This window comes from Nicotiana tomentosiformis, chromosome 6, assembly GCF_000390325.3.
Source record: "Nicotiana tomentosiformis chromosome 6, ASM39032v3, whole genome shotgun sequence".
In the NCBI taxonomy this organism is placed as follows: domain Eukaryota; kingdom Viridiplantae; phylum Streptophyta; class Magnoliopsida; order Solanales; family Solanaceae; genus Nicotiana; species Nicotiana tomentosiformis.
This window is the reverse complement of record NC_090817.1, coordinates 94,907,647-94,934,311: the sequence shown is the minus strand read 5'-3', so window position 1 is coordinate 94,934,311 and position 26,665 is coordinate 94,907,647. Positions and strand designations below refer to the sequence as shown.

The 26,665-nt window shown below is 41.0% G+C and overlaps 1 protein-coding gene across 1 annotated transcript; it reads left to right on the top strand.

Annotated features, from left to right (window-relative positions):
* Window positions 1-561: 561 nt before the first annotated feature.
* LOC104108929 (uncharacterized) lies at window positions 562-4,350 on the top strand. Its single transcript, XM_009618084.2, has 4 exons — window positions 562-1,279; window positions 1,370-2,370; window positions 2,737-3,591; window positions 3,754-4,350. Exons 1-4 carry the CDS (start codon window positions 562-564, stop codon window positions 4,348-4,350), a joined length of 3,171 nt encoding a protein of 1,056 aa, XP_009616379.2.
* The last annotated feature ends 22,315 nt before the right edge of the window (window positions 4,351-26,665 follow it).

The following is a 26,665-nucleotide window of genomic DNA, read 5'->3' as shown; positions in this document are numbered from 1 at the left end:
TTCAAGAGGAAGATGATGATGAATCTACAGTTGGCAACTTCAGGGAAGTAGCAATGAAAGCTGATTTATCACCTAGGGTAGGGGGAAAATCTGGTAAGAAAGCAAGGAAACAAGTTCAATACAAAGAGGTTCAACAACCAAAGAGGATCTTGCCTAGAAGGGCAGTTTCACAAACAAATAATGTTAAAGTATCTCATCTGGAACATCAAGTCTGTGAACACACAACATTCTTTTTAGAGATTGATCAATATGTAAAGAGAACACAAGTTTTCAATTGTTGCACTGATGGAACCTTTCGAGGATAGCAGACATATCCAAATATACAGAAGAAGACTAGGAATGGAAACTGTTATGTCAAACATCAATGGAAATATTTGGTTGTTCTTTGAGGCAGTTGTAGAGTGGGAATTACTTATGGACACTGAGCAATAAGTTATTGTAAAGGTTTTCCATCAGGACATAGGAAAGCATATCATAATGACCTTCGTGTATGCCAAATGTTCATCGCTTTAAAGACTAGAACTATGGGACTATCTATATTACTTAGCAGCTGATATCGATATGCCTTGGATAGTTGGAGGTGATTTCAATGTGGTCTTACATGAAGATGAAAAGATAGGAGGTCTTCCAGTATACCCCCCTGAATACGAAGACTTTGCCTTATGTGTGAATTCTTGTGGTTTGTTTGACATTGGATATAATGGCAGCCCTTTCACTTGGTGGAATGGTCGACCAAATGACCAATGCATCTTCAAGCGGCTTGACAGGATCTTTGTCAACCTCTCTTACCAGAATCTCTTCCCAAATATAGAAGTTCAATATCTGATAAGGACATGCTCTGATCATGCACCATTGTTGATGAGTTGTGGACATGAAGCTATGCAATTTGTTAAGCATTTTAAGTTCCTTAACTTCTGGGCTACTCATGACACTTTCACAGAAGTGGTGAGGCAAAAATGGGTGACTAATTTTATTGGTGATCCTTTCTTGATGTTCAAACAGAAATTAAAGAGACTAAAATCAACACTTTCACAATGGAGTAAACTTACTTTTGGGGATATCTTCAAACAACTTGTTATTAGGGAAGATATTGTCAGAGTTAAGGAGATTCTATTTGAGGAGGAACCAACAATTCAAAATAGGATTGTCCTTCAACAAGCACATGCTGAACTGAAAAAATACCTGAGCATTGAAGAGCAATACTGGAAACAAAAGGCAGGATTGAACTGGTTTGCTGAAGGTGATAGAAACACAAGATGTTTTCACAATCATGTAAATGGTAAGTGACAGAAACTGAAACTCAAAAAGATTCAGAACGAAGATGGGAATTAGCTTGAAAGCCATGATCTTATGGCTACTGTTGCTGTAGAGTTTTTCAAGAACCAATTTACACAAGAAAGTGATACTACATTCTTTGAACTTCTTAACAATGTACCTTCAATGGTAACAACTTATCAGAACTCAGAGCTATGTAGATATCCTACTCTAGAAGAAGTAAAGAAAGCAATTTTCGCATTGTCTGGTGATAGTACAAGTGGACCTGATGGTTTCACTGGATTATTCTACCAAAAGTGTTGGAACATTGTGGGCGCAGACATCTTTATGATGGTTCAAGATATTTATGGAGGGGCTTCACTACCAAAATCCATAACACACACTAACTTGGTGTTACTGCCTAAGAAACCACAAGTACAAACCTTCTCAGATCTAAGACCCATTAGTCTTAGTAATTTTATCAGCAAGGTCATATCCAGGGTATTACATGACAGAATGGAGAAGGTATTACCATCCTTGATTTCTCCAAACCAATCTGGCTTTGTGAAAGGAAGGAGTATCTTTGAAAATATCCTGCTCACACAAGAAATCATCACTGATATAAGGATGAAAGGGAAACCAAAAAATATGGTAATCAAGCTTGATATGGCAAAGGCATATGACAGTGTTAATTGGAAATATTTACTAAAGGTTTTGAGGAAAATGGGATTTGCTGAGCATTTCATCAACATGATAGGAAACTTATTGATCCACAATTGGTATTTAGTGCTAATCAACGGGCAAACATCAGGGTTTTTCAAATCCAGTAGAGGGATGAAGCAAGGAGATCCTTTGTCTCCTACATTATTCATTCTATCAGCAGAGGTCCTATTAAGATCACTGAATAAGCTGTTCTTAGATAGGAATTTCATTGGATTTGAAATGCCAAAGTGGACAGATCCTTTAAACCACTTGTCTTATGCAAATGATACAATAATCTTTTCATCTGTGGACCTATACTCATTACATAAAGTAATGGAAGTACTCACAAAGTACGAACAGATCTCTAGGCAACTAATCAACAAATCAAAATGCTCTTACTACATGCATACAAAGGTAAGAAGGAACTTATCTGATTCTGTTGGCTCTATAACTAGTTTCCAAAAGGGGTCCTTCCCATTAACATACTTAGGATGCCCAATGTTCTACACAAGGAGAATGAAGGACTATTATAACGATCTCACAAGTAAGGTGAAGGCAAAACTACACCCCTACAAAGGGAAAATACTGTCCATTGGGGGTAAGACTACACTTATAACCAATGTGCTTCAAAGTTTACCTACACACATTATGTCAGTCTTGGATCCTCCTAACAATGTTCTAGAATACTTACAAAAGATGTTCGCTAGATTCTTCTGGAGTACTAATGAAGAAAGCAGAAGTAGGCACTAGACAAAGTGGCTAAACTTGTGTCTGCCAAAGGAAGAAGGCGGATTAGGTTTCAGGTCTCTATTTGATCTTTTAAGATCGTTGTTTGCAAAATTATGGTGGAATTTCAGAACTCCTAAGTCTTTGTGGTCCAATTTCACGTGGAATAAATACTGCAAGAAGAAAATCCCTACATTAGTACAATTCAAAGATGGATCACATGTTTGGAGGAAAATATTAAAATCTAGGGAAGAGGTGGAGCATGAAGTACTCTGGCAAATGAATAGAGGCTCTACAAATGTCTGGCATGAAAATTGGACTGGTATTGGAGCAATATACCATGTTGTACCTCCAGATTTCAACATCAATGAAGAACTCCATGAGGTGACACAGTTGAGAACAGAAAATGGATGGGATGATCAGTTGCTGCATCATACATTTCCAGAAGATATAACATATCACATAAAGCAAGAAATTTGCTTTGATGATATTGATGCAAAATGGGATACACCTAAATGGATGCCAATGACTTTAGGTAAATTTACAGTTAGTAGTGCATGGAACATTGTGAGGCATAGGGAACCAACTAATCATGAACAAAAAAACCTTTGGACTAAGGGCCTACCATTCAAAATAAGATTTTTCTTATGGCGATTATGGAGAGGAAAGATTCCAACAGATGATTTGTGGAGAAGAGATGGTTATCATATGGCTTCAAAATGTTGGTGTTGCTTTCCCCCACATGAAGAAACCTTGAACCATATTTTCCTCACAAATTCAACTGTATCAAGAGTGTGGAAGGTCTTCTTACAGGCTGCTGAAATTATGGTCAATTTGATACAGCTTCATCAAGTGATTAGAGCATGGTGGAATGCTGAATGTTATCCAAAGTTAAGGCCACTATACCAGGCAACCCCAACAATTATTTCATGATAACTATGGAAAAGGAGGAACACAATTAAGCATGGAGGAAAAGCTACTTCATTCAATATGGTAGTGCATGGGGTTAATAATACTTTACATTATCTGGCTAAAGTAAGGTACAATTGGATGCAAAATATACCTTTATAGTGGACATATAAGATTAAGTTTTTTGAAGCTTATAAATCAATTATTATTACTAGAAGAGTTACCTGGCAGATGCCCGATGCAAGATGGTTCAAATACAATACTGATGGGGCTCATCGAGGAAATCCAGGACTAAGCTCCTACGGTTTTTGCGTAAGAGATTCTACAAGGGATGTTATATTTGCGAAGGCATGGCAGATAGGGGTATCAACAAGTTTGGTCGCTGAGGCAAAGGCATTAATGGAAGGCATATTGTACTGTTTTCAAAATCAGCTGCATCCTCTGATAACTGAAACTGACTCACTGGACTTAAAAAAGATTATTGAAGGTCAATGGGCAGTTCCTTGGAGTATCAGCAAAGAACTGAGGAAGATTAATGAAATAAAGGGCAGTTCAATGTCATTCTTCAGCATGTCTTCAGGGAAGGCAATGCAGTGGCGGATTTTTTTAGCTAATTTAGTGTTCTTTTTTGCAGGTATACTAGAATTTAAATCTTTCTATGACTTCCCTGCTGCTGGTAGGTCAATAATCAATTACGACAAGAGCCAAATACCAATTCTGAGGATTAGAGTGGCAAGAAACAGCAGATCCGTACCATGACATACATTTTCAACATCTGTAACCACTGACTTCATATCTTAGACAACAATCCGTAACACTCTGTATTGATATGCCTCCATACAAATTGATATTGGTTTTATTTAATGCACTTTGTGTGGTTGATGCATCTGAGTATTGTAAGACACTGTACTAAGTTGGTTATAGATGCTAATGCACAACCATATACCAACGTTTGTCATCTACTGCTTCTTCCATGGTATTGTTATTACTTCCCCATCATGTCCGTCAAGATGTCAACCAGGCTACATTGTAACACATGGAATTTTGCTGCTGTGGTTTGAGGAGGTATTGTATGATTTTGGGAGTTGTTTGTATACATACTACTACACCTTACTAACCAGACATCTTTAGCGGTATTCCATCATTAATCACAACACAATCTTCTTCGTTACTTCCAGAAGACATCATTCCTATGCTATACTTGCACTACTGAGGTACCCTCAGCGTGTGGTATCAATATTTAAAATGTTAAATCTACTGAGGCGACATCAATTGTCAAAAGCACCAACCAGTTGCAGACAATAAGTGCTTCCTACAAATCAGAAGAACCAGCAAAGAGTGGCTCAACAGATCACTGAAAGAAATAGAAAACCATGGCTTCTCATATCCTCATTCTTACAAGCTTGCTGCATCTCTATACCAGTTAAATACACACTGCAGAAACACCAAATGCAACATATGAACTTCAGACATACATCACTCACACGACCACTTTTTCTCAATGCTATAGCTGCTCCAAAAATAACCCCTCAGAAGCATTCTGATGCTTCCACCAATACCCAACTGCTTCCCCTAATCCACCTGAATTATGTTAATATACGTAATTCAAGCCAGATACAACATCCACATCATTCTTCCATCACTTACAACCTAGCCCTTGTTAGTGCTCCCAGAACACACAAGAACTTGGGAGAGCAATCTTTCTTCATAACTTGTTTGCTATATTTTGCAGGATCCGGATATAAGCTCATGCTCTAGAGGCATCTGCAATATTTTTTGAGTTCAGCAGCACAAACTCATAAGACCCTAAAACTGCAATATTACTTCAATAATTACAACAACAGACCAAAATTTCACAGAAATCATCCTGTACTACTACAACTGCAAGAACATTGAAGCCATAATTCACAGCAATATGGATCAGTACTGTTTCTGGACCACACACTACTCCAGCTCCTTTTGTTTTGAAGATATTGACTTTCTGTCTCTTGTTGTATCAATTCCCAGTGGCATTACAATGTTAACATGCTCATTGTGGGGATTGTTCAACATATTACAACATCAGTACTTCAACAGTGAAGATCTCATTTTCTAATAGATTCAAAAAACTAAAAGCTATCCTTACTTTGATCTACATATCTTGGTACACTGTAGGGTATCGCAAGCACTAATACATATGTATTCATTGAGGACACAACTGCAAGTGAGCTTCTACAACTACATCAACAGAGAAAAACTTCACAGGAACAACAAGCTTTATTGTATTTGCACAACACCTGACAACTGCCTCTGTTATTTCGAACCTTTCAGTATACAACAAAGGGATATTCATTCACTAGATGCGTTGGACATCTTATGGCACTTCAACGAATATCTGGATAAGAGTCATTTCCACGTAGTTGGGATGTTTGTCAAAATATACCGCAGTAAACTGGATCTAAAGCAAAGAAATATCAAATGCAAGTGTTCTATATCAACAATGCTGTCGGAGGACTTCAGCCCCAAAGTGAAGATGTCTGAAATGCTTTGCTTTAGAACTTATGGATTTGTACATACCTACTCTTTTGGATTGCAACAAATGGTGCCTAGTGAGAGATTTGTAGGTGCTACAACAAATTGTTTGCAATTGGTGTGTGAATTCATTTTCGTCGGCAATATTTGGACGTTTCAAATTACTACCTTTGTACTTGCCATCTATCTTTACGTTACTGCTACATTGTATTTGGTAGCAATTGGCATTTGCTTTTTTTTTTTCGTTTTCTTGTGCGTGTTTTATTTGAACAATGTATAAGTTTGACCCAATTTGGGAATTATTAAATATAAAAACTACTAGGCAGCATGCATGGTGGTCTATTTACTAAAACAAAACAATCCCGATCGCGGATAATGCTTCGCGATCGCGAAGCACAACTATGCTACCCCACAATTTAACCTTATGCGAACACGGACAAGTCCACGGGAACACGATGCACCACTTCTCCAGACCTACGCGATCGTGTGAACACCCATACGTTCGCATAGAGCAACGCACGTGACCAACTCTTGCCTCCTTTCCTCTTCGAGAACGCGGCTCCGCCCACGCGTTCGCGATGCACTGTCTGACCAATCTACGCGTTCACATACTTCTGCCCGCGAATGCATAGGGTAAAATTCCCAGCTACCCCAAAACAAGCCTTTGCGATCCCAAACCTATCTATGCGATCGCATAGAAGGAAACCGGACCTGGATATCAACAACCTTCAGCAGTCTTTAAATTCCAAACTTTGATATGTTAACCATCCGAGCTCCACCCGAGTCCCCCGGGACCTCAACCAAACATACCAACAAGTCCTAAAACACGATACAAACTTAGTCAAGGTCTCAAATCATATCAAACAACATCAAAAACATGAATCACACCCCAATTCAAGCCTAATGAAAACTAAGAAATTCCAACTTCTACAATCGATGTCGAAACCTATCAAATCAAGTCCGATTGACCTCAAATTTTACACACAAGTCATAAATGATACAACGGACTGACTCCAACTCATGGAACCAAAATCTGAGCCCGATAACCACAAAGTCAATTCTCGGTCAAATTTCTCAATTTCCAAAACTTTCATTTTTCCAACTTTCGCCATTTCAAGCCTAAATCAACTACGGACCTCAAAATCACTATCCGGACACACTCCTAAGTTCAAAATCAACAAACAGAACTATAGGAGCTATCAAAACCCCATTCCAAAGTCGTTTACACATAAGTCAATATCTAGTTAACCTTTTTAACTTAAGCTTACAACCTTGAGACTAAGTGTCTCATCGTATTCCGAAACATCCCCGGAACCGAATCAACTACTCCGGCAAGTCCCACAACAACAATTTAGCATAGAATGAGCAGTAAATGGGGGAACGAGGCTACAACACTTAAAACGATCTGCTAGGTCGTTACATCCTCCCCCTCTTAAACAAACGTTCGTCCTTGAACGGATCTAGAAATGTACCTGGAGTCTCAAAAAGGCATGGATATCTGCTCTGCATCTCCCGCTCGGTCTCCCAAATAGCCTCCTCCACTGGCTAACCTTTCCACTGCACCTTCACTGGAGCTATGTCTTGTGACCTCAACTTTCGAACCTGCCAATCCAAAATGGCCACCGACTCCACATCATAAGTCAAATCACAATCCTACTAAACCGGGCTGAAATCCAAAACATGAGACGGATCGCTGACATACTTCCGGAGCATAAAAACATAAAACACTGAATGAACACTCGAAAGACTAGGCGGAAAGGCAAGCTTGTAAGCCACCTCCCCAATCCTCTGAAGCACCTCAAACGGACCAATATACCAAGGGCTCAACTTGTCCTTATTCCCGAACCTCATAACACCCTTCATGGGTGAAACCTTGAGCAGTACCTTCTCCCCAACCACATAAGCAACATCACAAACCTTCTGATCGGTGCAACTCTTCTGTTTAGACTGCGTCGTGCGAAGTCGATCCTGAATCAATTTAACCTTGTCCAAAGCATCCTGAACCAAGTCTGTACTCAATAGCCTAGCCTTGCCCGATTCAAACCACCCTACCGGAGATCGACACCGTCTCCCATACAAATCCTCATACAAAGCCATCTGAATGCTCGATCGGTAGCTTCTGCTATAGGCAAACTCTGCAAGCGGTAGGAACTGATCCCAAGAACCCCCGAAATCTATGACACAAACGCGTAACATGTCCTTCAATATCTGAATAGTGCGCTTGGACTGTCCGTCCGTCTGAGGGTGAAATGTTGTACTCAACTCAACCTACGTGCATAACTCTCGCTGCACCGCTCTTCAAAATTATGATGTAAATCGCGTGCCCGGATCTGAAATGATGGACACCAGCACACCGTGAAGGCGAACAATCTCGCGGATGTAGATCTTGGCCAACCGCTCTGAAGAATAAGTAGTCCCAATTGGAATAAAATGCGTGGACTAGGTCAACCGATCCACAATCACCCAAATAACATCAAACTTCCTCGAAGTTCGTAGGAGTCCAACTACAAAATCCATTTCCACTCTGGAATCTCAAGCCTCTGAAGTAATCCGCCTGGTATCTGATGCTCATAATTCACCTGCTGATAATTTAGGCACCGAGATACAAACCCCATTATATCCTTCTTCATCCTCCTCTACCAATAATGCTGCCTCAAGTCCTGATACATCTTTGCAGCACCCGGATGAATGGAATACCGCAAACTGTGGGCCTCCTCAAGAATCAACTCACTTAGCCCATATACATTAGGCACACAAATCCGACCCTGCATCCTCAACAACCCATCATCCCCAATAGTAACATCCTTGGCATCACCATGCTGAACCATATCTTTAAGAAGAAGCAAATGTGGATCATCATACTGGCGCTCTCTGATGCAATCATATAAGGAAGACCGATAAATCACACAAGTTAGAACCCGACTGGGCTCCGAAACATCTAATCTCACGAACTGGTTGGCTAATGCCTGAACATCAACTACAAGTGGTCTCTCACCAATAGGGATAAATGCAAGGCTACCCATACTCACCACCTTTATACTCAAGGCATCGGCCACCACATTGGCCTTCCAGTGATGATACAAAATGGTGATATCATAGTTCTTTAACAGCTCCAACCATCTCCGCTGCCTTAAATTTAGATCCTTTTGTTTGAACAAATGCTGGAGACTCCGATGATCTGTAAATACCTCGCAAGACACACCGTAGAGATAATGCCTCCAAATCTTCAATGCATAAACGGTGGCTGCCAACTCCAAATCATGAACATGGTAGTTCTTCTTAAGAGGCTTCAACTGGCGCGAAGCATAAGCAATCACTCTACCCTCTTGCATCAAGACACACCCAATACCAATGCGAGAAGCATCACAATACACTATATAAGAGCTAGAAGATGAAGGCAAAACTAGAATTGGAGTTGTGGTCAAGGCAGTCTGGAGCTTCTGAAAGCTCTCCTCGCACTTATCCGACCACCTGAAAGGAGCACCCTTCTAGGTCAATTTGGTCAAAGGCGCTGCAATAGACAAGAAACCCTCCACAAAACGACGATAATAACCGGCCAAGCCGACAAAGCTCCGAATCTCAGTAGCTGAGGATGGTCTAGGACAACTCTGAACCACCTCTATCTTCTTTGGATCCACATTAATCCCCTCACTGGACACCACGTTCCCCAAGAACGCCACTTTACTAAGCCAAAACTCACACTTGGAGAACTTGGCATAAGCTTCTCCTCCCTCAGCCACTGTAATACAATTCTCAAATGTTGTGCATGCTTCTCCTGGATGCGTGAGTACATCAGGATATCATCAATGAATACTATGACAAACGAGTCAAGATATGGCTGAAATACACTGTTCATCAAATGCATGAATGTTGTTGGGGCGCTGGTCAGTCCAAAAGATATCACAAGGAACTCATAGTGACCATAACGGGTCCTGAATGCCGTCTTAAGAATATCTGAGTCCTGAATCTTCAACTGGTGATACCTAAACCTCAAATCAATCTTAGAGAACACCCTCGCTCCTTGAAGCCGGTCAAATAGATCATCAATGCGCGACAAATGATACTTGTTCTTGATTGTAACTTTATTCAACTGCCTATAGTCGATGCACATCCGCATAGTACTATCCTTCTTCTTCACAAATAGAACCAATGCACCCCAAGGCGACACACTAGGCCTAATAAACCCCTTATCAAGAAGCTTCTAAAGCTGCCTTTTCAATTCCTTCAACTCAGTTGTTTCCATACGATACAGAGAAATAGAAATGGGCATAGTGCCCGGCACCAAGTCAATACCAAAGTCAATAACCCTGTTAGGTGGCATGCCGACAATTTTGCAGGAAACACATACGAAAAGTTCGCACCACCGGAAGAGAATCAATAGTAGGGGTATCAATACCAACATCCCTTACAAAGGCCAAATATGATAGACACCGCTTCCCAACCATCCGTTGGGCCTTCAAATAAGAAATCACCCTGCTGGGAACATAATCTAGAGAACCTCTCCCCTCAATCTTTGGCAACCCCGACATCGCCAATGTCATGGTCTTAGCGTGACAATCCAGAATAGCATGACATGGAGACAACCAATTCATACCCAAGATCACGTCGAAATCAACCATACTAAGCAATAAGAGATCAACTCTAGTCTCCAATCCCCTAATAGTCACTACACATGACCAATATGTACGCTCTACAACAATAGTATCGCCCACCGGTGCAGAGACATGAATATGTGAAACTGAGGTCTCACGGGGCATATTCAAATAACGAGTAAAATAGGATGATACATAGGAATAAGTAGAACTAGGATCAAATAATGTGGAAGCATCTCTGTGGCACACTCAAACAATACATGTGATCACTGCATCTTAAGCAACGGTATATGGTCTGGCAGGAATAGCATAGAATCAGGCCTGACCGCCACCTGATCGGCCTCCCTCTCTAGGGCGACCTCTAGCTGCCTAGGCCCCACCCCGAGTTTCCTGGGTAGGTGGTAAAGTAACTGATGTGGAAGTCATAGCTTGACCCCTCTGCTGAACTGGACCTCCTGGGCGACGAGGACACTGTCTCCACATATTCCCAAACTCCCCACACTCAAAATGACTCCCCGGTGGTAGTAGTGGGGACTGAATCGAGGCTAGAGTGCCAAAGTAACTGCTAGAAGGACCTGGCACAGATGAATCCTAAACCAATGGAGCACGGGATGAAATCTGAGTTGGGAGTGCACTTATAGATGACAGACCCGAACGAGCATTGTACGAACCATGGCTAGCTGATGCACCACGATGAACTGGACGAGCCATCTGAGCGTGCTTATAAGGACAACCCCTATTGTGGTAGAACAGACCCTCAGAGGGAACACTGTTAAAACCACCCGATCCACGAGGCCTCTTGGCCTCCCTCTCCTCATGTTTCTGACTACGGACCAACTCTAGCCACCGAGCATTATCAACCACCTCATCGAACCTAGCACCTGATACACTCTCCCGAGTCATAGCAAAACACAACTGATAGGTGAGGCCATCAATGAACCTCCTAATCCTCTCCCTCTTAGTGGGAACCAACTAAACTGCGTGACGAGCCAACTCTGAAAATCTCATCTCATACTCAATCACAGACAGGCCATCCTGATGTAGCTGCTCGAACTGTATGCGCAACTCCTCCTTGCGGGTCAGTGTCATAAACTTCTCCAAGAAGAGAACAGAGAACTCTTGCCATGAAAGAGGTGCAACACCGACTGACATGACCCTCTCATAGGCCTCCCACAATCTGAAGGCAGTCACAGTAAACTGAAAAGTAGTAAATGAGACCCCACTGGTCTCCAGAATACCCGCCTTACAAAGAATCCGCTGGCACCTATCCAAGAAGTCCCGGGCATTCTCTGACTTAGCCCCACTGAATGATGGAGGCTTGATCCTCCCAAACCTCTCTAGCCTCTTCTACTCCTCATCACTCATGATGGGATCCACCTAGGCCTGAGCAACTATAACCGATTAGGCTGGTAGTACCCCCGACGTTTGAAGTCCCTGCATCACCTGCTCTAGTGTATGGGCGGCGGGATTCTGAGTACCTACCCTAGCCTGAGAAGTGGCTGGCACGGCCTAAATAGAAACTGCCTGAGCAAGACTAGTGCAAACGGTTAGTATCTAAGCTAAAACCTCCGGATGCCCTGGAATCACAATGGGCACAACTGGTGCCTGAGTTGGCCTCACTGGCTCAACCACGTCTGGAACCTGCTCCTAAGCTGGAGCAACTGGTGGATCTGCAGGTGCTGCTCTAGCTGCTGTACGAGCTGCACCTCGACCCCTACCGCATCCCCGACCCCTTGTGTCCCTAGCCGGTGGTACTGGTGATTGTCCGTGGCCCCATAGCACGTGTCCTCACCACCAGTGAGAGAATAGAATAACATAAGTTTAGTTCCCGGAATCAACAAATTAGCACGACAAGAATACAAAAATGTGAAGTTTTCCTAAGGGTTCGGCAACCTCTCGAAGATAAGTACATACGTCTCCGTACCAATCCGCAAGACTCTACTAAACCTACTCATGACTCATGAGACCTATGTAACCAAGGCTCTGATACCAATTTGACACGACCCAAATCCCAACCTATCATGATGGCGCCTAACATGGTACTAGGCAAGCCGACAACTCTTACATTTCCAACACATTCAAATTTAAAATGTGCTAAAAAGGTTTAAATAAGAAAAATCTCACAGAAATTGATAAAAACCGTCACAGCTCAATACAGATGTTTTCCAAAACCAGAGTGTTACCGAGTACATGAGCATCTATACCAAATACAAAGTCTGATACACTATCTATGAAGTAGAAACTGGATAAATACAACTGAGGGATAGGGAGGGTCAAGGCCTGCGGATGCTAGAGCAACTACCTCGAAAATCTCCGAATGTTTGGACAATTTTGAGAATCAACATCCACCGTATCCGGAAATACCTGGATCTGCACACGAAGTGCAGGGTGTAACTTGAGTACAACCAACTCAGTAAGTAACAAGTCTAACAATTGGGGTGAAAGCAGTGACGAGCTTCATATGGTACAGTTCAATTACAGAAATACGATACAGAAACGTAGACATGCTTCCAAATTTAACAGATAAAGCCCAAACAAGTAGGATATGCCAAATACAACTGAGATAAGAAATGATGCATCTCGATATCTACATGTCAGATACGTATGCCAGCTGGAGTACAAAACAGTGATGAAATCATATGCATACCCTCAGAGTATCAATCACTAGGTCCTCCCATTCACTCCATCCTCACGGTCACTCATTCCTCACAGTCACTCAGCACTCTCGCTCGACACTCGGCACTCGCACTCAGTAGGTACCTACACTCACTGTGGGTGTGCAGACTCCGGAAGGGAAAATTTAGCCCAAACGCTATAGTAAGCCAATCATAGCATGAATCAATAAAACATAATGCGTCGTGCAACCCGATCCCATAAATATCCTCACAATCAGGCCCTCAGCCTCACTCAGTCATCAATCTCTCCAGTATCTCGGGCTTCCAAGAAACATGATAATCAACCTCAAATAATGATGATATTATGTATCAATAAATAGCAACAGAAACTGAGATATGACATACAAATATTAGTTGTGATTAAGTACATAGTTGAAATTAAGCAAATAATTCAGCATGCGACGCAACCTTTGTGGGTCCCAACAGTACCATCATGTAGCCTAAGCATGATTTCTAACATGACTCGCAACTCAATTTATCTAACACATGGAGAATATACGGATATCAACAAGATCATGCAACTATACAGTTCCATGGACTCGACAAAGTCACAATTCCTATGGTGCACGCCCACACGCCCGTCACCTAGCATGCGTGTCACCTCAACACCAATCATATAACACGTAGTTCGGGGTTTCATACCCTCAGAACCAAGTTTACTTATCTCAAACTGAGCAAATCTCTACTCCAACAAGCCCTTGTCTTGTGAATCGACCTTTGAATGCCTCGAATCTAACCACAAACAATTCAATACAATCAATACGAGCTAAAGGAATCAATTCCATAAGAAAATACTAAGTTTTTAATCAAAAAACAAAAAGTCAACTCAAAAGTGAACTCCCGGGCCTGTCGCGCCCCAAAACCGGGGAGCGCGACCGGCGCTCAACCGAGTGAACCCGACCGAGCAAGCCTGTTTGATTTTTTTCTACCAAACTCATCCACGAATGGAGATAATACATATTTTCATTAATTAGATAAAGAGGTATTCACGTCTACAATACCAATTCATTTCCAGTAGTTCATCATTTTTAAAGTCTAAAATGGACAAATAATACAACCACAACATAATATATATTTTGACTTTCGCAGCTCCAATACACAACCTACACTATGTCTACGGAGCCTCTATAGTTAAAGAAGAGTACAATGATAATGCCGGCAACAAGGCCCCGGCTATACCTCAAGCAGAATATACAAAGTACAAAAGATAATGAAGTGGGGCTCACCAAGTCAGCTGGGAAGAAGGTGTACTGTTATCACTGGTCAATATCTCTTGCTGTGGAACCACCTGCATCCATTTAAAGATACAACGCCCCCGGAAAAAGGGACGTTAGTACAGTCGAATAGCACTATTATGTATAACTAAACACCCTCTCAATAGAATGACAAATAATACAAACAAAATTATCATAATGTTAATGGAAGCTTTAATCAACATCAAACCTCAATTTAGCATCAAGACAATGTTTCAATTAATTTCCATATCTCACATTGAGAGATTTTTAGTATCGATATACCATTATCCACAATACCATTATTCATAAAACCGGTACCACCGTACTCTCAGCACGAAGTCCGATCACGACCCGATCGGCTAGGATATCTCATTAGAGACATCAACCACAATTTCTTTCAGTATCAGTACCACCGTCTTTAACACGGAGTCCGATCACGACCCGATCGACTAGGCTATCCTTTAGGGACATCGACCACAATCACAATTTTAATTACAATTTCTAGCACAATCACCACCATGTGTGCGACATGGTGTCCGATCATGACCCGACCGGCTAGGCTGTCTTATTCGAGACATCAACCTTTTTGTATCAAGCATCGCATTTCATATTACTTTCACATCTTTTTGCTTCATTGGCACTAATGGCCATAATTTATAAGATCATTCTTGGCACGTTGGCTGTATTTAGTATTTCATGCTCACCTTTTCACTTTCTAACATCAACATCATGAACAATAATAACAACAATTCAAATCAAGGCATATAGCACACATGTGAGCAATTAAGAGTCCAAGGCACATAGAGAATCTTCACAAAATTTGGCATTACCTTCGTTTGAACTTGACTTGAAGTCGAAATATTATTAATACACAACCCATGTTTTAACACATCCTCAGTCGATAACATAACATAGATAAAGCATTTGGGATACTTGTTGAACATATATCTTTCATCCCAATCTTACTCGGAATAGCCAATTTTATATGAACCACTCGGGACTTACATAATTCACATGAATATCGTGGGATCCAATTCTAAGAGAAGAGTTTAACCAACATACCTCAATTGAGATTCCTTAAACTCTAAAACGTTCTGAATTTTTTAGCAACTTCAATCTATTTTAAACCAAATTTAGGAAGATGATTATGGTTCTAGCTCATTTGAGCATTTTATCAAACATTAGGTGTGCATTAAGATTTCAAGGTCCTTTTATGGAGGATTTCATCATCCCACAACCCAATCTTTACCATGCTTAGTTTAACAATCTTCCTACACCCCTTGATATCACATGCATGTAAAATAAACAACTCTCATGTCCAAAAATTCTCTTGATAATTACCCATTTTCAGATAATTTCGAAATTAGGGGTTAGGGTGTAGAATCTTACCTCTAGGATGAAGACCTAGTGAGTTTCCCTTCTTAATCTTCCAAAACTTGAGCAAGAATTGAAGAATCAATTGTTGAGGAATACCTTCTCACTCTAGAGAACTCTCTCACACTCTAAAATATCAGATTATAGCTCAAAAATGACCAAAAACGTGTATTTAACGAAGTAGGGTCGGGTTTTAAAAAGACAAAAATGAAGCTCCAGAACAGGTTCTGCGGTCGCATATGCGACCGCATAATGATTATGCGGACCGCATATCGGTCACATAATTGGTGTCCAAAATGACCAGAAATCTGTCTGTGTCTGCGGTCACTATGCGGTCCGCATAACTGTTCTGCGGTCGCATAGTGCACCGCATAACAGTTATGCAGTCGCATAGTCGACCGCATAACAGTTATGCGGTCGCATAGTCGACCGCATAATTGCTTCCAACTGGCCCAATTAACTGCCTCACTCTGCGGCCATTATGCGGTCCGCAGAGTGATTCTGCGGTCGCATAATGGACCACAGAAACACGCTTTTCTGCCAAAAAATTACCTTTACTTTTCGGGATTTACACTTACGTACATCGAAATTTTCCGGGGTGTTACATTCTCCCCTACCACACACTAGCAGCCCCAAATTTGACTAACTCCCTAAATTTTCAAACAGTTCGCCAGAGTTTCCCTTGTAATTAGGCCTATCCACCTGTTAGAGAGCCCCAGAAACACATCCTAAAAATATATACATATTCCAACAACGTAACATAATATAAATAACACCGACTGTGGCCTCATAAACAATATACTACCAGAAAGGAATAATTGATACACCCTTAACGCCAATTGTACAATTGATACAACATTCATAAAAAGTAAGTCTTATAATTTTCCTAGATCACAACTTTATAAATACATAGTCATTCAAACAAATAAGGATACATTGTCTTCATTTCTCTCTTGGCCTCCCAAGTAGCCTCTTCAACCTGTTGGTTTCGCCATAACACTTTCAGGAAGGTAATTTCTTTATTTCTCAATTTTCGGACTTGCCGATCAATAATAGAAATCGTAATCTCTTCGTAAGTCAATTTCTAATTTACCTCAATAGTCTCAACCAGAATAATGAGTGTCGGATCTCCAATTACTTTCTTCAACATAGACACATGAAACACCAGGTGTACTAATGACATCTCAGGTGGTAGCTCAAGCTTGTACGCCACCTTACCATCCTCTGAATGTTTTTGTACGATCCGACATACCTCGTAATCTCTTCTTTGAACTCCAAATCCCTACGACGAATATCCAAATAGAATTTTTGACGACTCTGAGCAGTCTTCAACAACTCCTTAATGATTTTAACTTTTTCTATAGCATGATGTACGAGGTCTGGCCCTATCAACTCTGCTTCCCCAATTTTGAACCACCCAATGGGAGATCTACATCTCATACCATATAAAGCCTCGAACGGTGCCATTTGAATGCAAGCATGATAGCTATTATTGTATGCAAATTCTATGAGTGGTAAATGATTATCCAAGCTACCTTTGAAGTCTAGAACATAAGCGCACAACATATCCTCAAGCGTCTGAATAGTCCGCTCTGCCTGCCCGTCAGTCTGCGGGTGAAAGGCTGTACTAAGATTCACCTGAGTACCAAAACCTTGCTGAAATTTCTTCCAAAATTTAGCTGTGAATTGTGTTCCCCGATCAGATATGATGGAAACTAGGGTGCCATGCAACCTGACTATTTCTTTGATATACAACCGAGCATACTGCTCTGTTGTGTCGGTAGACTTAACCGGCAAAAAGTGTGTGGATTTTGTGAGTAGATCCACAATCACCCAAATTGAGTCAAACTTGCGCAGAGTGCATGGTAATCCTACCACAAAGTCCATATTAATCATTTCCCACTTCCACATTGGAATTTCTATGTTCTATGCCAACCCACCATGCCATTGGTGTTTGGCCTTCACTTGCTGACAATTCAGACATCTTGCCACAAAGTCCGCTACATTCCTCTTCATATCATTCCACCAATATACTTCCTTAAGATCATGATATATTTTTGTAGAACCTGGGTGCACGGAACACCAATACACTTCCTTAAGACCGTAGAAACGCGCTTTTCCGCCAAAAAATTACCTTTACTTTCTGGTGCATTGTTCAACCCAAAAAGTCTGAGCCGTGGCTCGCAAGTTCGCCGTGAATAATTTCTACAATCCTCAAACACGTAAGCCTAGTCCGGCACCATGAAACATTATTTTCTTTGCAAATTTTACCGGGCTTTACACTTAAGTACTTCGAAATTTTCCGGGGTGTTACAGGGCCCACATCTCGGAATCCGATAAAAGTTACAAAATCTGAACACCCAATCAACCACGAGTCCAACCATACCAAAATTACTCAAATCCGATATCAAAATCTCGCTCAAATCCCCAAAATTCGGCCTAAGATGTTTCCTCCATTTCCCCCCAATTTCTTAACCCAAATCACTAATTAAATGATGAAATCAAAGATATAATCATGGAATTTAACCAAAACTAAGTAAGAATCACTTACCTCAATCACTCCCTTTAAAATCTCTTCAAGAATCGCCTCTAACCGAGCTCTCAAAATCAAATTTGTGATATGAACTCAAACCCTAGTTTTTGAAATATTTAAGTTCTGCCCAGATGTCCTTAATCGCGATCGCGGACTATGCTTCGTGATCGCGAAGCACAACTATGTTGCCCCATAATTTAACCTTAAGTGAACACGGACAAGTCCATGCGAACGCGATTCTCCACCTCTCTAGGCCTACGCGATCGCGTAAACACCCATGCGTTCGCATAGAGCAACGCGCGTGACCAGCTCCAGCCTCCTTTCCTCTTCGCGAATGCCGCTCCGCCCACACGTTCGCGATACACTGACTGACCAACCTACGCGTTCTCATACTCTTGCTCGTGAACCTATCCACGCGATCGCATAGAAGGAAACTAGAGGCCCATTCGAACTCCATCCGAGTCCCCTGGGACCTCAACCAAACATACCAACAAGTCCTAAAACACGATACGAACTTAGTCGAGGGCTCAACCAAACATACCAACAAGTCCTAAAACATGATACGAACTTAGTCGAGGCTTCAAATCACATCAAAAACATGAATCGTACCCTAATTCAAGCCTAATTAAAACTAAGAAATTACAACTTCTACAATCGATGCCGAAACCTATCAAATCAAGTCCGATTGACCTCAAAATTTATACACAAGTCATAAATGACACAACATACCTAATCCAACTCCCGAAACTAAAATACGAGCCCGATATCCATAAAGTCAACTCTCAGTCAAACTTCTCAATTTCCAAAACTTTCAATTTTCCAACTTTCGCCATTTCAAGCTTAAATCAACTACGGACCTCCAAATAAGTATTCGGATACACTCCTAAGTACAAAATCACCCAACGGAGCTATTGGAGCCATCAAAACTCCATTCCGAATTCATTTACACATAAGTCAATATTTGGTCAACCTTTTCAACTTAAGCTTCCAACCTTGAGACTAAGTGTCTCATCGCATTTCGAAACATCCCCGGAACCAAATGAACTACTCCGGTAAGTCACATAATAACAATTAAGTTAAAGCAAAATGTGTATCAATGTGGTCTAAATGAAGACAAGTGGTTGACCAACGAACGTGGACGTGCCAAAGACCAAAATAATATAGTCATCATTATGGTAATTGTGAAAAGGAGAATAATAAGGGTTTTCAAAATAATCCTTCAAAGGTGAAGGAAATGTGTATCAATGTGGTCTGTTGTCACGACCCAAAACTCAACCTGTCGTGATGGCGCCTATCATGGTACTAGACAAGCCGACTACTCAGGCGTTTCCAACACTTTCAAATTTAAGACACGCTAAAACATGTTTAAATAAATAAAAGTCTCATAAAACTGATAAAACTACCACAACTCAATACAGAAGTTTCCTAAAATCAGGGTATCACTGAGTGCATGAGTATCTATACAAATACATAGTCTGAATCACTGTCTAAGAAACTGGAACTGAATAAATAAAAACTGAGTGATAGGGGAGGAGAGTCAAGGTCTGCGGATGCCAGATCAGCTACCTTGAAAATCTCTGAATGACTGAACAACTCTGAGAATCAGCACACACCGTATCTGAAAACACCTAGATCTGCACATGAAGTGCAAAGTGTAGCTTGAGAACAACCAACTCAGTAAGTAACAAGTCTAACTATTGGGATGAAAGTAGTGACGAGCTTCACATGGTACAGTTCAATTACAGAAATACGATACAGAAATGTAGAAATGCTCTCATGTTTTACAGTTAAAGCCCAAACAAGTAAGATATGTCAAGTACAACTGAAATAAGAAATGATGCATCTCGATATCTACATGCCAGGTATATATGAAAACTGAAGTACAGAACAATGATGAAATCATATGCATACTCTCAGAGTATCAATCGCTCAGTCCTCCCATTCACTCCATCCTCACAGTCGCTCAGCACTCGCGCTCGACACTTGCACTCAGTAGGTACCTACGGTCATTGTGGGTGTGCAGACTCCAGAGGGGCAGATCCATCCCAAGCGCTATAATAAGTCAATCATGGCATGAATCAATAAATCCCGTTGCGGCGTGTAGCCCGATCCCATAAATATCCTCATTATCAGGCCCTCGGTCTTACTTAGTCATCAATCTATCCAGTCTCTCTGGCTCACAAGAATCATGATAATTAACCCAAACAACGATGATATGAGGTATCAATAAATAGCAACAGAGACTGAGATATGATATGCAAAATAATAGCTATGACTGAGTACATAATTGGAAATTAAGTAAAGAATTCAACATGCAACGCGACCTCTGTGGGTCCCAACATTACCAACATGTAGCCTAAGCATGATTTCTAACATGACTCGCAGCTCAATTTATCTAACACATGGAGAATATACGGTTAACAACAAGATCATGCGACTATACAGTTCCATGAAATCAACCAAGTCACAATTCCTACAGTGCACGCCCGTCACCTAGCATATGTGTCACCTCAACACCACACATAACACGTAATTCGGGGTTTCATACCCTCAGAACCAAGTTTAGAAGTATTACTTACCTCAAGCCGTGCAAAACTCTACTCCAACAAGCCCTTGCCTCGCGAATCGGCCTCTGAATGCCTCAAATCTAGCCACAAATAATTCGATACAATCAACACGAGCTAAAGGAATTAATTCCATAAAAAAATACTAAGTTCTAAATCAAAAGTTAAAAAGTCAACTCAAAAGTCGACCTCCGGGATCATGTCTCGGAATCTGATGGAAGTTACAAAATCTGAACACTCATTCAACCACGAGTACAACCATACCAAAATTACTCAAATCCGATACCAAAATCGCACTCTAATCCCCAAAATTTGGCCAAAGAAGTTTTCTCCATTTTTTCCAAATTTTCCAACCCAAATCACTTATTAAATAATAAAATCAAAGATATAATTATGGAATTTAACCAAAAATAAGTAAGAATCACTTACCCCAATCACTCCCTTGAAAATCTCTCCAAGAATCTCCTCAAACCGAGCTCCCAAAATCAAATTTGTGGTATGAACTCAAACCCTCATTTTTGAAATATTTAAGTTTTGCCCATATTTCCTTCATCGCGATCGCGAAGCACAACTATGCTGCCCCAAATTAACCTTACGCGAACACGAAAATCTCCTCTCGAATGCGATGCACTGGCACTCAGACTTACATGATCGTAGAAACACCCACGCGTTCGCATATAGCAACGCGCGTGACCCAACTCCTGCCTCCTTTCCTATTCTCGAACGCGGCTACGCCCACATGTTCGCAATGCTCTGCCTGAACAACCTATGTGATCACATACTCCTTCTTGCGGACACATAGAGTAAAATCTCCAGCTGCCCCAAACAAACCTTCGCGATTGCGTACCTACCCACGCGATCGCATTGAAGGAAACCACACCTGGACACCAGCAATCTTCAGTAGTCTTCCAAGTCCAAATTTCACTCCGTTAACCATCCGAAATCCACCCGAGGCCCCCAGGACCTCAATCAAACTTACCAACAAGTCCTAAAATATCATACGAACTTGCTCTAAGCGTCAAATCACATCAAACAATGCTAAAACCATGAATCACGCATCAATTCAAGCCTAATGAACTTTTGAGCTTTCAACTTCTACATTCAACGCCGAATCCTATAAATCAAGTCCGATTGACCTCAAACTTTTCACACAAGTCATAAATTACACAATGGACCTACTCCAACTCACGGAACCAAAATCCGAGCCCGATTACCATAAAGTCAACTCTTGGTCAAACTTCTAAATTCCAAAGCTTCAAATTTTCCAACTTTCGCCATTTCATGCCTAATTCAACTACAAACCTCCAAATCGCTATCCAGAGATGCCCCTAAGTCCAAAATCACCCTATAGAGCTATCAGAACCATCAAAACTCCATTTAAAAGTCGTTTACACATAAGTCAACATCCGGTCAACCTTTTCAACTTAATCTTCCTACCTTGAGACTAAGTGTCTCATCACATTCCGAAACATCCCCGGAACCGAATCAACTACCCTGGCGAGTCACATAACAACAATTAAGCATAAAATGAGTGGTAAATGGGGGAACGGGGATACGACACTCAAAACTACCGGCCGTGTCGTTACATCTCTTAATATGAGACACGTTCAGATGATTATTGTCCATTCTTTGAAAATGTGACTTGTGATAAACATTATAAATGCAGACTCATTCCTGAAAGTGAAAGTGAAAATATATATGTGATACAAATTATGTATAAGAATAATTTGTATTCACCTCCACGAGAGGTTTGAGAGAAAGAAAGATAATGAATATTTTTGTGTGGCTGCATGAATATGTCATTGGTTGTGTAGATGTGGTACGTCGAAAATATTTTGTCATGCCTTATAAAAAGTTATTAAAGGAAAAATTAAAGCAAGAAATAATTTTGCTTATGATAACTTTGACCACGAAAATTTATTATGATATGATTTTCTCCGTGAAGGAGACATTCACCATATAAATGGTGTGACAAGAGATCTTGTAGTACAAAATCAATTAAGAGCTCTGAAATAACTTATTTGTTACTACCTGGATGAATGAAATTGTTCATAACATTGATATTGTAGTAAGTCTAAAAAGATTTTTTTTGAGTTTCAAATGTATAAGCCAAAGTGGTTGGCATATTGAGACTATAAATGAAAAGAAGATTGAATATCTTCATATTATGAAAATCATATCGGGAAAATATAAAAGGTTACCCGACTTTCTTTCTATTCATACTACACAAGTATAAGCATGATGATGTAATCACATGCCAGAAGTAAACTAGAGGTTTACTGAAATAAATATCAGTTGGCATGACCAGTTGGCCATCCCGGTTCAATTATGATGCGAAAATTAATTGAGAATTCACATTAGCATATATTAAAGAAATAGAAGATTGTCAAGAATTCTCTTGGGCTGCTTACTCTCATTATCACAACCCAAAATCCATTAAAGGTCGTGATGATGCCGGACACCGCTGTCAGGCAAGCCAAAAATAAATACTAACTTGGTTCTCATTTTAATATTTTTAAAATCATATTCCCTTCAATAAAAATTGTGAAAGATGAAATTTAGAAAAATAAATAATAATATTTTTAACAATTCCAATACATAACAACCCATAATCATCCCAAAACCTGGTGTCACAAGTGCATGATGTAAACCTAAAACTACACGGACATAAATATGGATAGTTGCTACATATAGACTCTTGTCACTTCGTGCGTGCGTAGCCCCCACAAATAACAACACATATTAATTAAATTCACCTATGGGGTAAATTCCCTCTTACAAGGTTAGAAAGGAGACTTACCTCGCTCTGAAGTTCCATAATCGACTCCAAAGCCCTCTAACACCTCAAACCGATGCCCGTCGCTCCAAACTAGTCAATTAAAATGCAACCCAATCAAAATGTACTCTAATACTCATAATTAATCAATTTATAACAATTTCTAACTCCGCTCGTAAAGTCGATAAAATCACCCTCGAGCCCAGATGCCCGGATTCCGAATATTTTCGAAGATAAACCTTACCCATAACACCACAAACTCAAATATATAATTTCTTCCAAGTTCCACCTCCAATTTCGTGGTCAAAATCCAAAAATATCCATTTCTAGATTTCCTACCAAAATCCCAAATTTCTACAAATTTTCAAGTCTAAATCCATATATAATCCATGTATTTAACTCACAATGTGAGGGAATTACTTACCTCATAATAGATGATGAGATCTCCTCTTCAAAAGCTCCAAAAATCGCCCAACCAAAATGAAATATGGAGGAAAATGGCCAAAATCCCGTCTTTAAAACTTCATTGCCCAGGTCCGCCCTTCTTCGCGATCGCGGAAAGACCATCGCGATCGCGAAGGCTAAAGAAACACTGCCTCCAAATTTCCTCTTCGCATTCGCGTCATCCTGGCCGATTTCGCAAAGGCCAACTGCCCAGACCCCTCGCGTTCGCATTACCTTCTACGCATTCGCATAGGCCAAATGGCCTTAGGCCCATCTCCCCCTTTCTTTTTTGCGTTCGCGTCGCCTTGGCCGTGTTCGCGAAGGCTAGCCCAGCTACTGCCTCGCGTTTGCGTCCACTGCCTCGTGTTCGCATCCACTGCCTCGCGTTCATGAAGGCCAAATCTCAGCAGCCTCAAAGTTCCTCTTCGCGATCGCGGGAGCCTCAAAGTTCCTCTTCGCGATCGCGGGACTCCCTTCGCGTTCGCGAAGAAGGAAACCAGATACCAGTAACAACAACAACAAATCATTTTTGGTCCGAAACCACCCCGAAACACACCCGAGGCCCCCGGGACTCCGTCCAATCACACCAACCAGTCCGATAACATAACACGGACCAACTCGAGGCCTCAAATCACATCAAACCACATCGAAATCACGAATCGCACCCCAACTCAAGCTTATTAAACTTTAGAACTTCAAAACTTCTACATTCGATGCCGAAACCTATCAAATCATGTCCGATTGAAGTCACATTTTGCACACAACTCACATTCGACATTATGGACCTACTCTAACTCCCGGAATCGGATTTGTGACCCCAATATCAAAAAGTCCACTCCTGGTCAAACTTTTCAAAACCTTCAAACTTCTAAATTTTGCCAAACGATCCCAAAATGATCTACGAACCTCCAAATCCACTTTCGGACGCGCTCCTAAAACCAAAATCATCATACAGAGCTATTCCCAAACTCGAAATTCCAATCGGACATTGATAACATTGAAATGCACTTCAACCCAAAATATATGAAATCCTTCCAAAATGCCAACTTCTATAATAGGCGCCGAAACGTTCCCGGGTTATCCAAAGGCCGGTCCGGACATACACCCAAGTCCAAAATCATAATACAAACCTATTGAAACCTTAAAATCCCGATTCCGAGGTCGTTTACCTAAAAGTCACACTTTAGTCAATTCTTCCAACTTAAAGCTTCCGAAATTAGAATTTTCTTTCCAAATCAACCCCGAACTTCCCGAAATTAAATTCCGACCACGCGTACAAGTCATAATACCTGAAGTGAAGCTGCTCAAGGTCTTAAACCACTGAATGACGCGCTAGGGCTCAAAATGACCGGCCGAGTCGTTACATTCTCTCCCACTTAAACATACGTTTGTCCTCGAACGTGCTAAGAATTGCTCTGGAGTTGTTTGAAATCACTTTTTAACACTTCGTGCACCTACCCGTGCTACCTCAACTCAGTTAAGCACATTAGCTCGAGCCAATATGAAGATATTCCACTTTATTTAGTCAAATATGCCTTAGAGCCAAATTCCAACATCTGAAACCCTCTACCACGACTGCTTGCAACATACGAACACCATTTCAATCACTACACGGTGTACCGATACATGATTGTATACCCTTACTAAATTCTTACCATGCACCGCATTATTCACATGACCATAATAACATCCTCTGACAACAATAGCAGAAATCCCACTAATCTAATGCTCACAACACACCTCATGACTCATATAAGTCCTGTTCCAACTCTTGCAATACTGGCACGACAGAGAAGATGTGTTGAACACATAACCACCTGCCGAATCACAATTTATGGCGTCTCTCCTCTCGACAAGATCCATTACCTCATTATGGACTGAATAACAATATTTACTCTTTAATATGCTTCATATAAATCTGATCACTGATTTCAGGTCCAATAATCTCATCTCACCCGGTACAAGCTACTCAGGCAATAAGCCACCTTAGACATTGCCAAAAATCTTGTATGATGACACCATGTGCCAACAAGCTACAAACTCGAATGTGATACATAAGGAAAACCGAACTCTGGAAAGAACCACTCAACCCACGTAACTAATTAAACAACCGAAAGGATGTTATGAACCTTCCTTAGGAAATGAGAAGCAAAACACGCAATAATAGATATGGGAAACTGTACTTAATAACACACTGTTGCGGCGTGCAACCTGACCCACATATGACACCGTTGCAGCGTGCAGCCCGATCCAACCATGATACCCGTGGCGGCGTGCCACCCGGTCCCAACAACATATCCATGGCGGCGTGCCACCCGATCCAACCATATACATATGGCGGCGTGCCACCCGATCCACACATAATAATCT

What these genes read in the sequence shown, in the direction of transcription:
- LOC104108929 (XM_009618084.2), top strand. Translation starts at nt 562, where the DNA reads ATGCCTTGGATAGTTGGAGGTGATTTCAATGTGGTCTTACATGAAGAT. An exon ending in TTTTCACAATCATGTAAATG is followed by an intron (nt 1,280 to 1,369) that starts GTAAGTGACAGA and finishes CTGTTGCTGTAG; the next exon opens with AGTTTTTCAAGAACCAATTT. An exon ending in CTTACTACATGCATACAAAG is followed by an intron (nt 2,371 to 2,736) that starts GTAAGAAGGAAC and finishes TGTCTGCCAAAG; the next exon opens with GAAGAAGGCGGATTAGGTTT.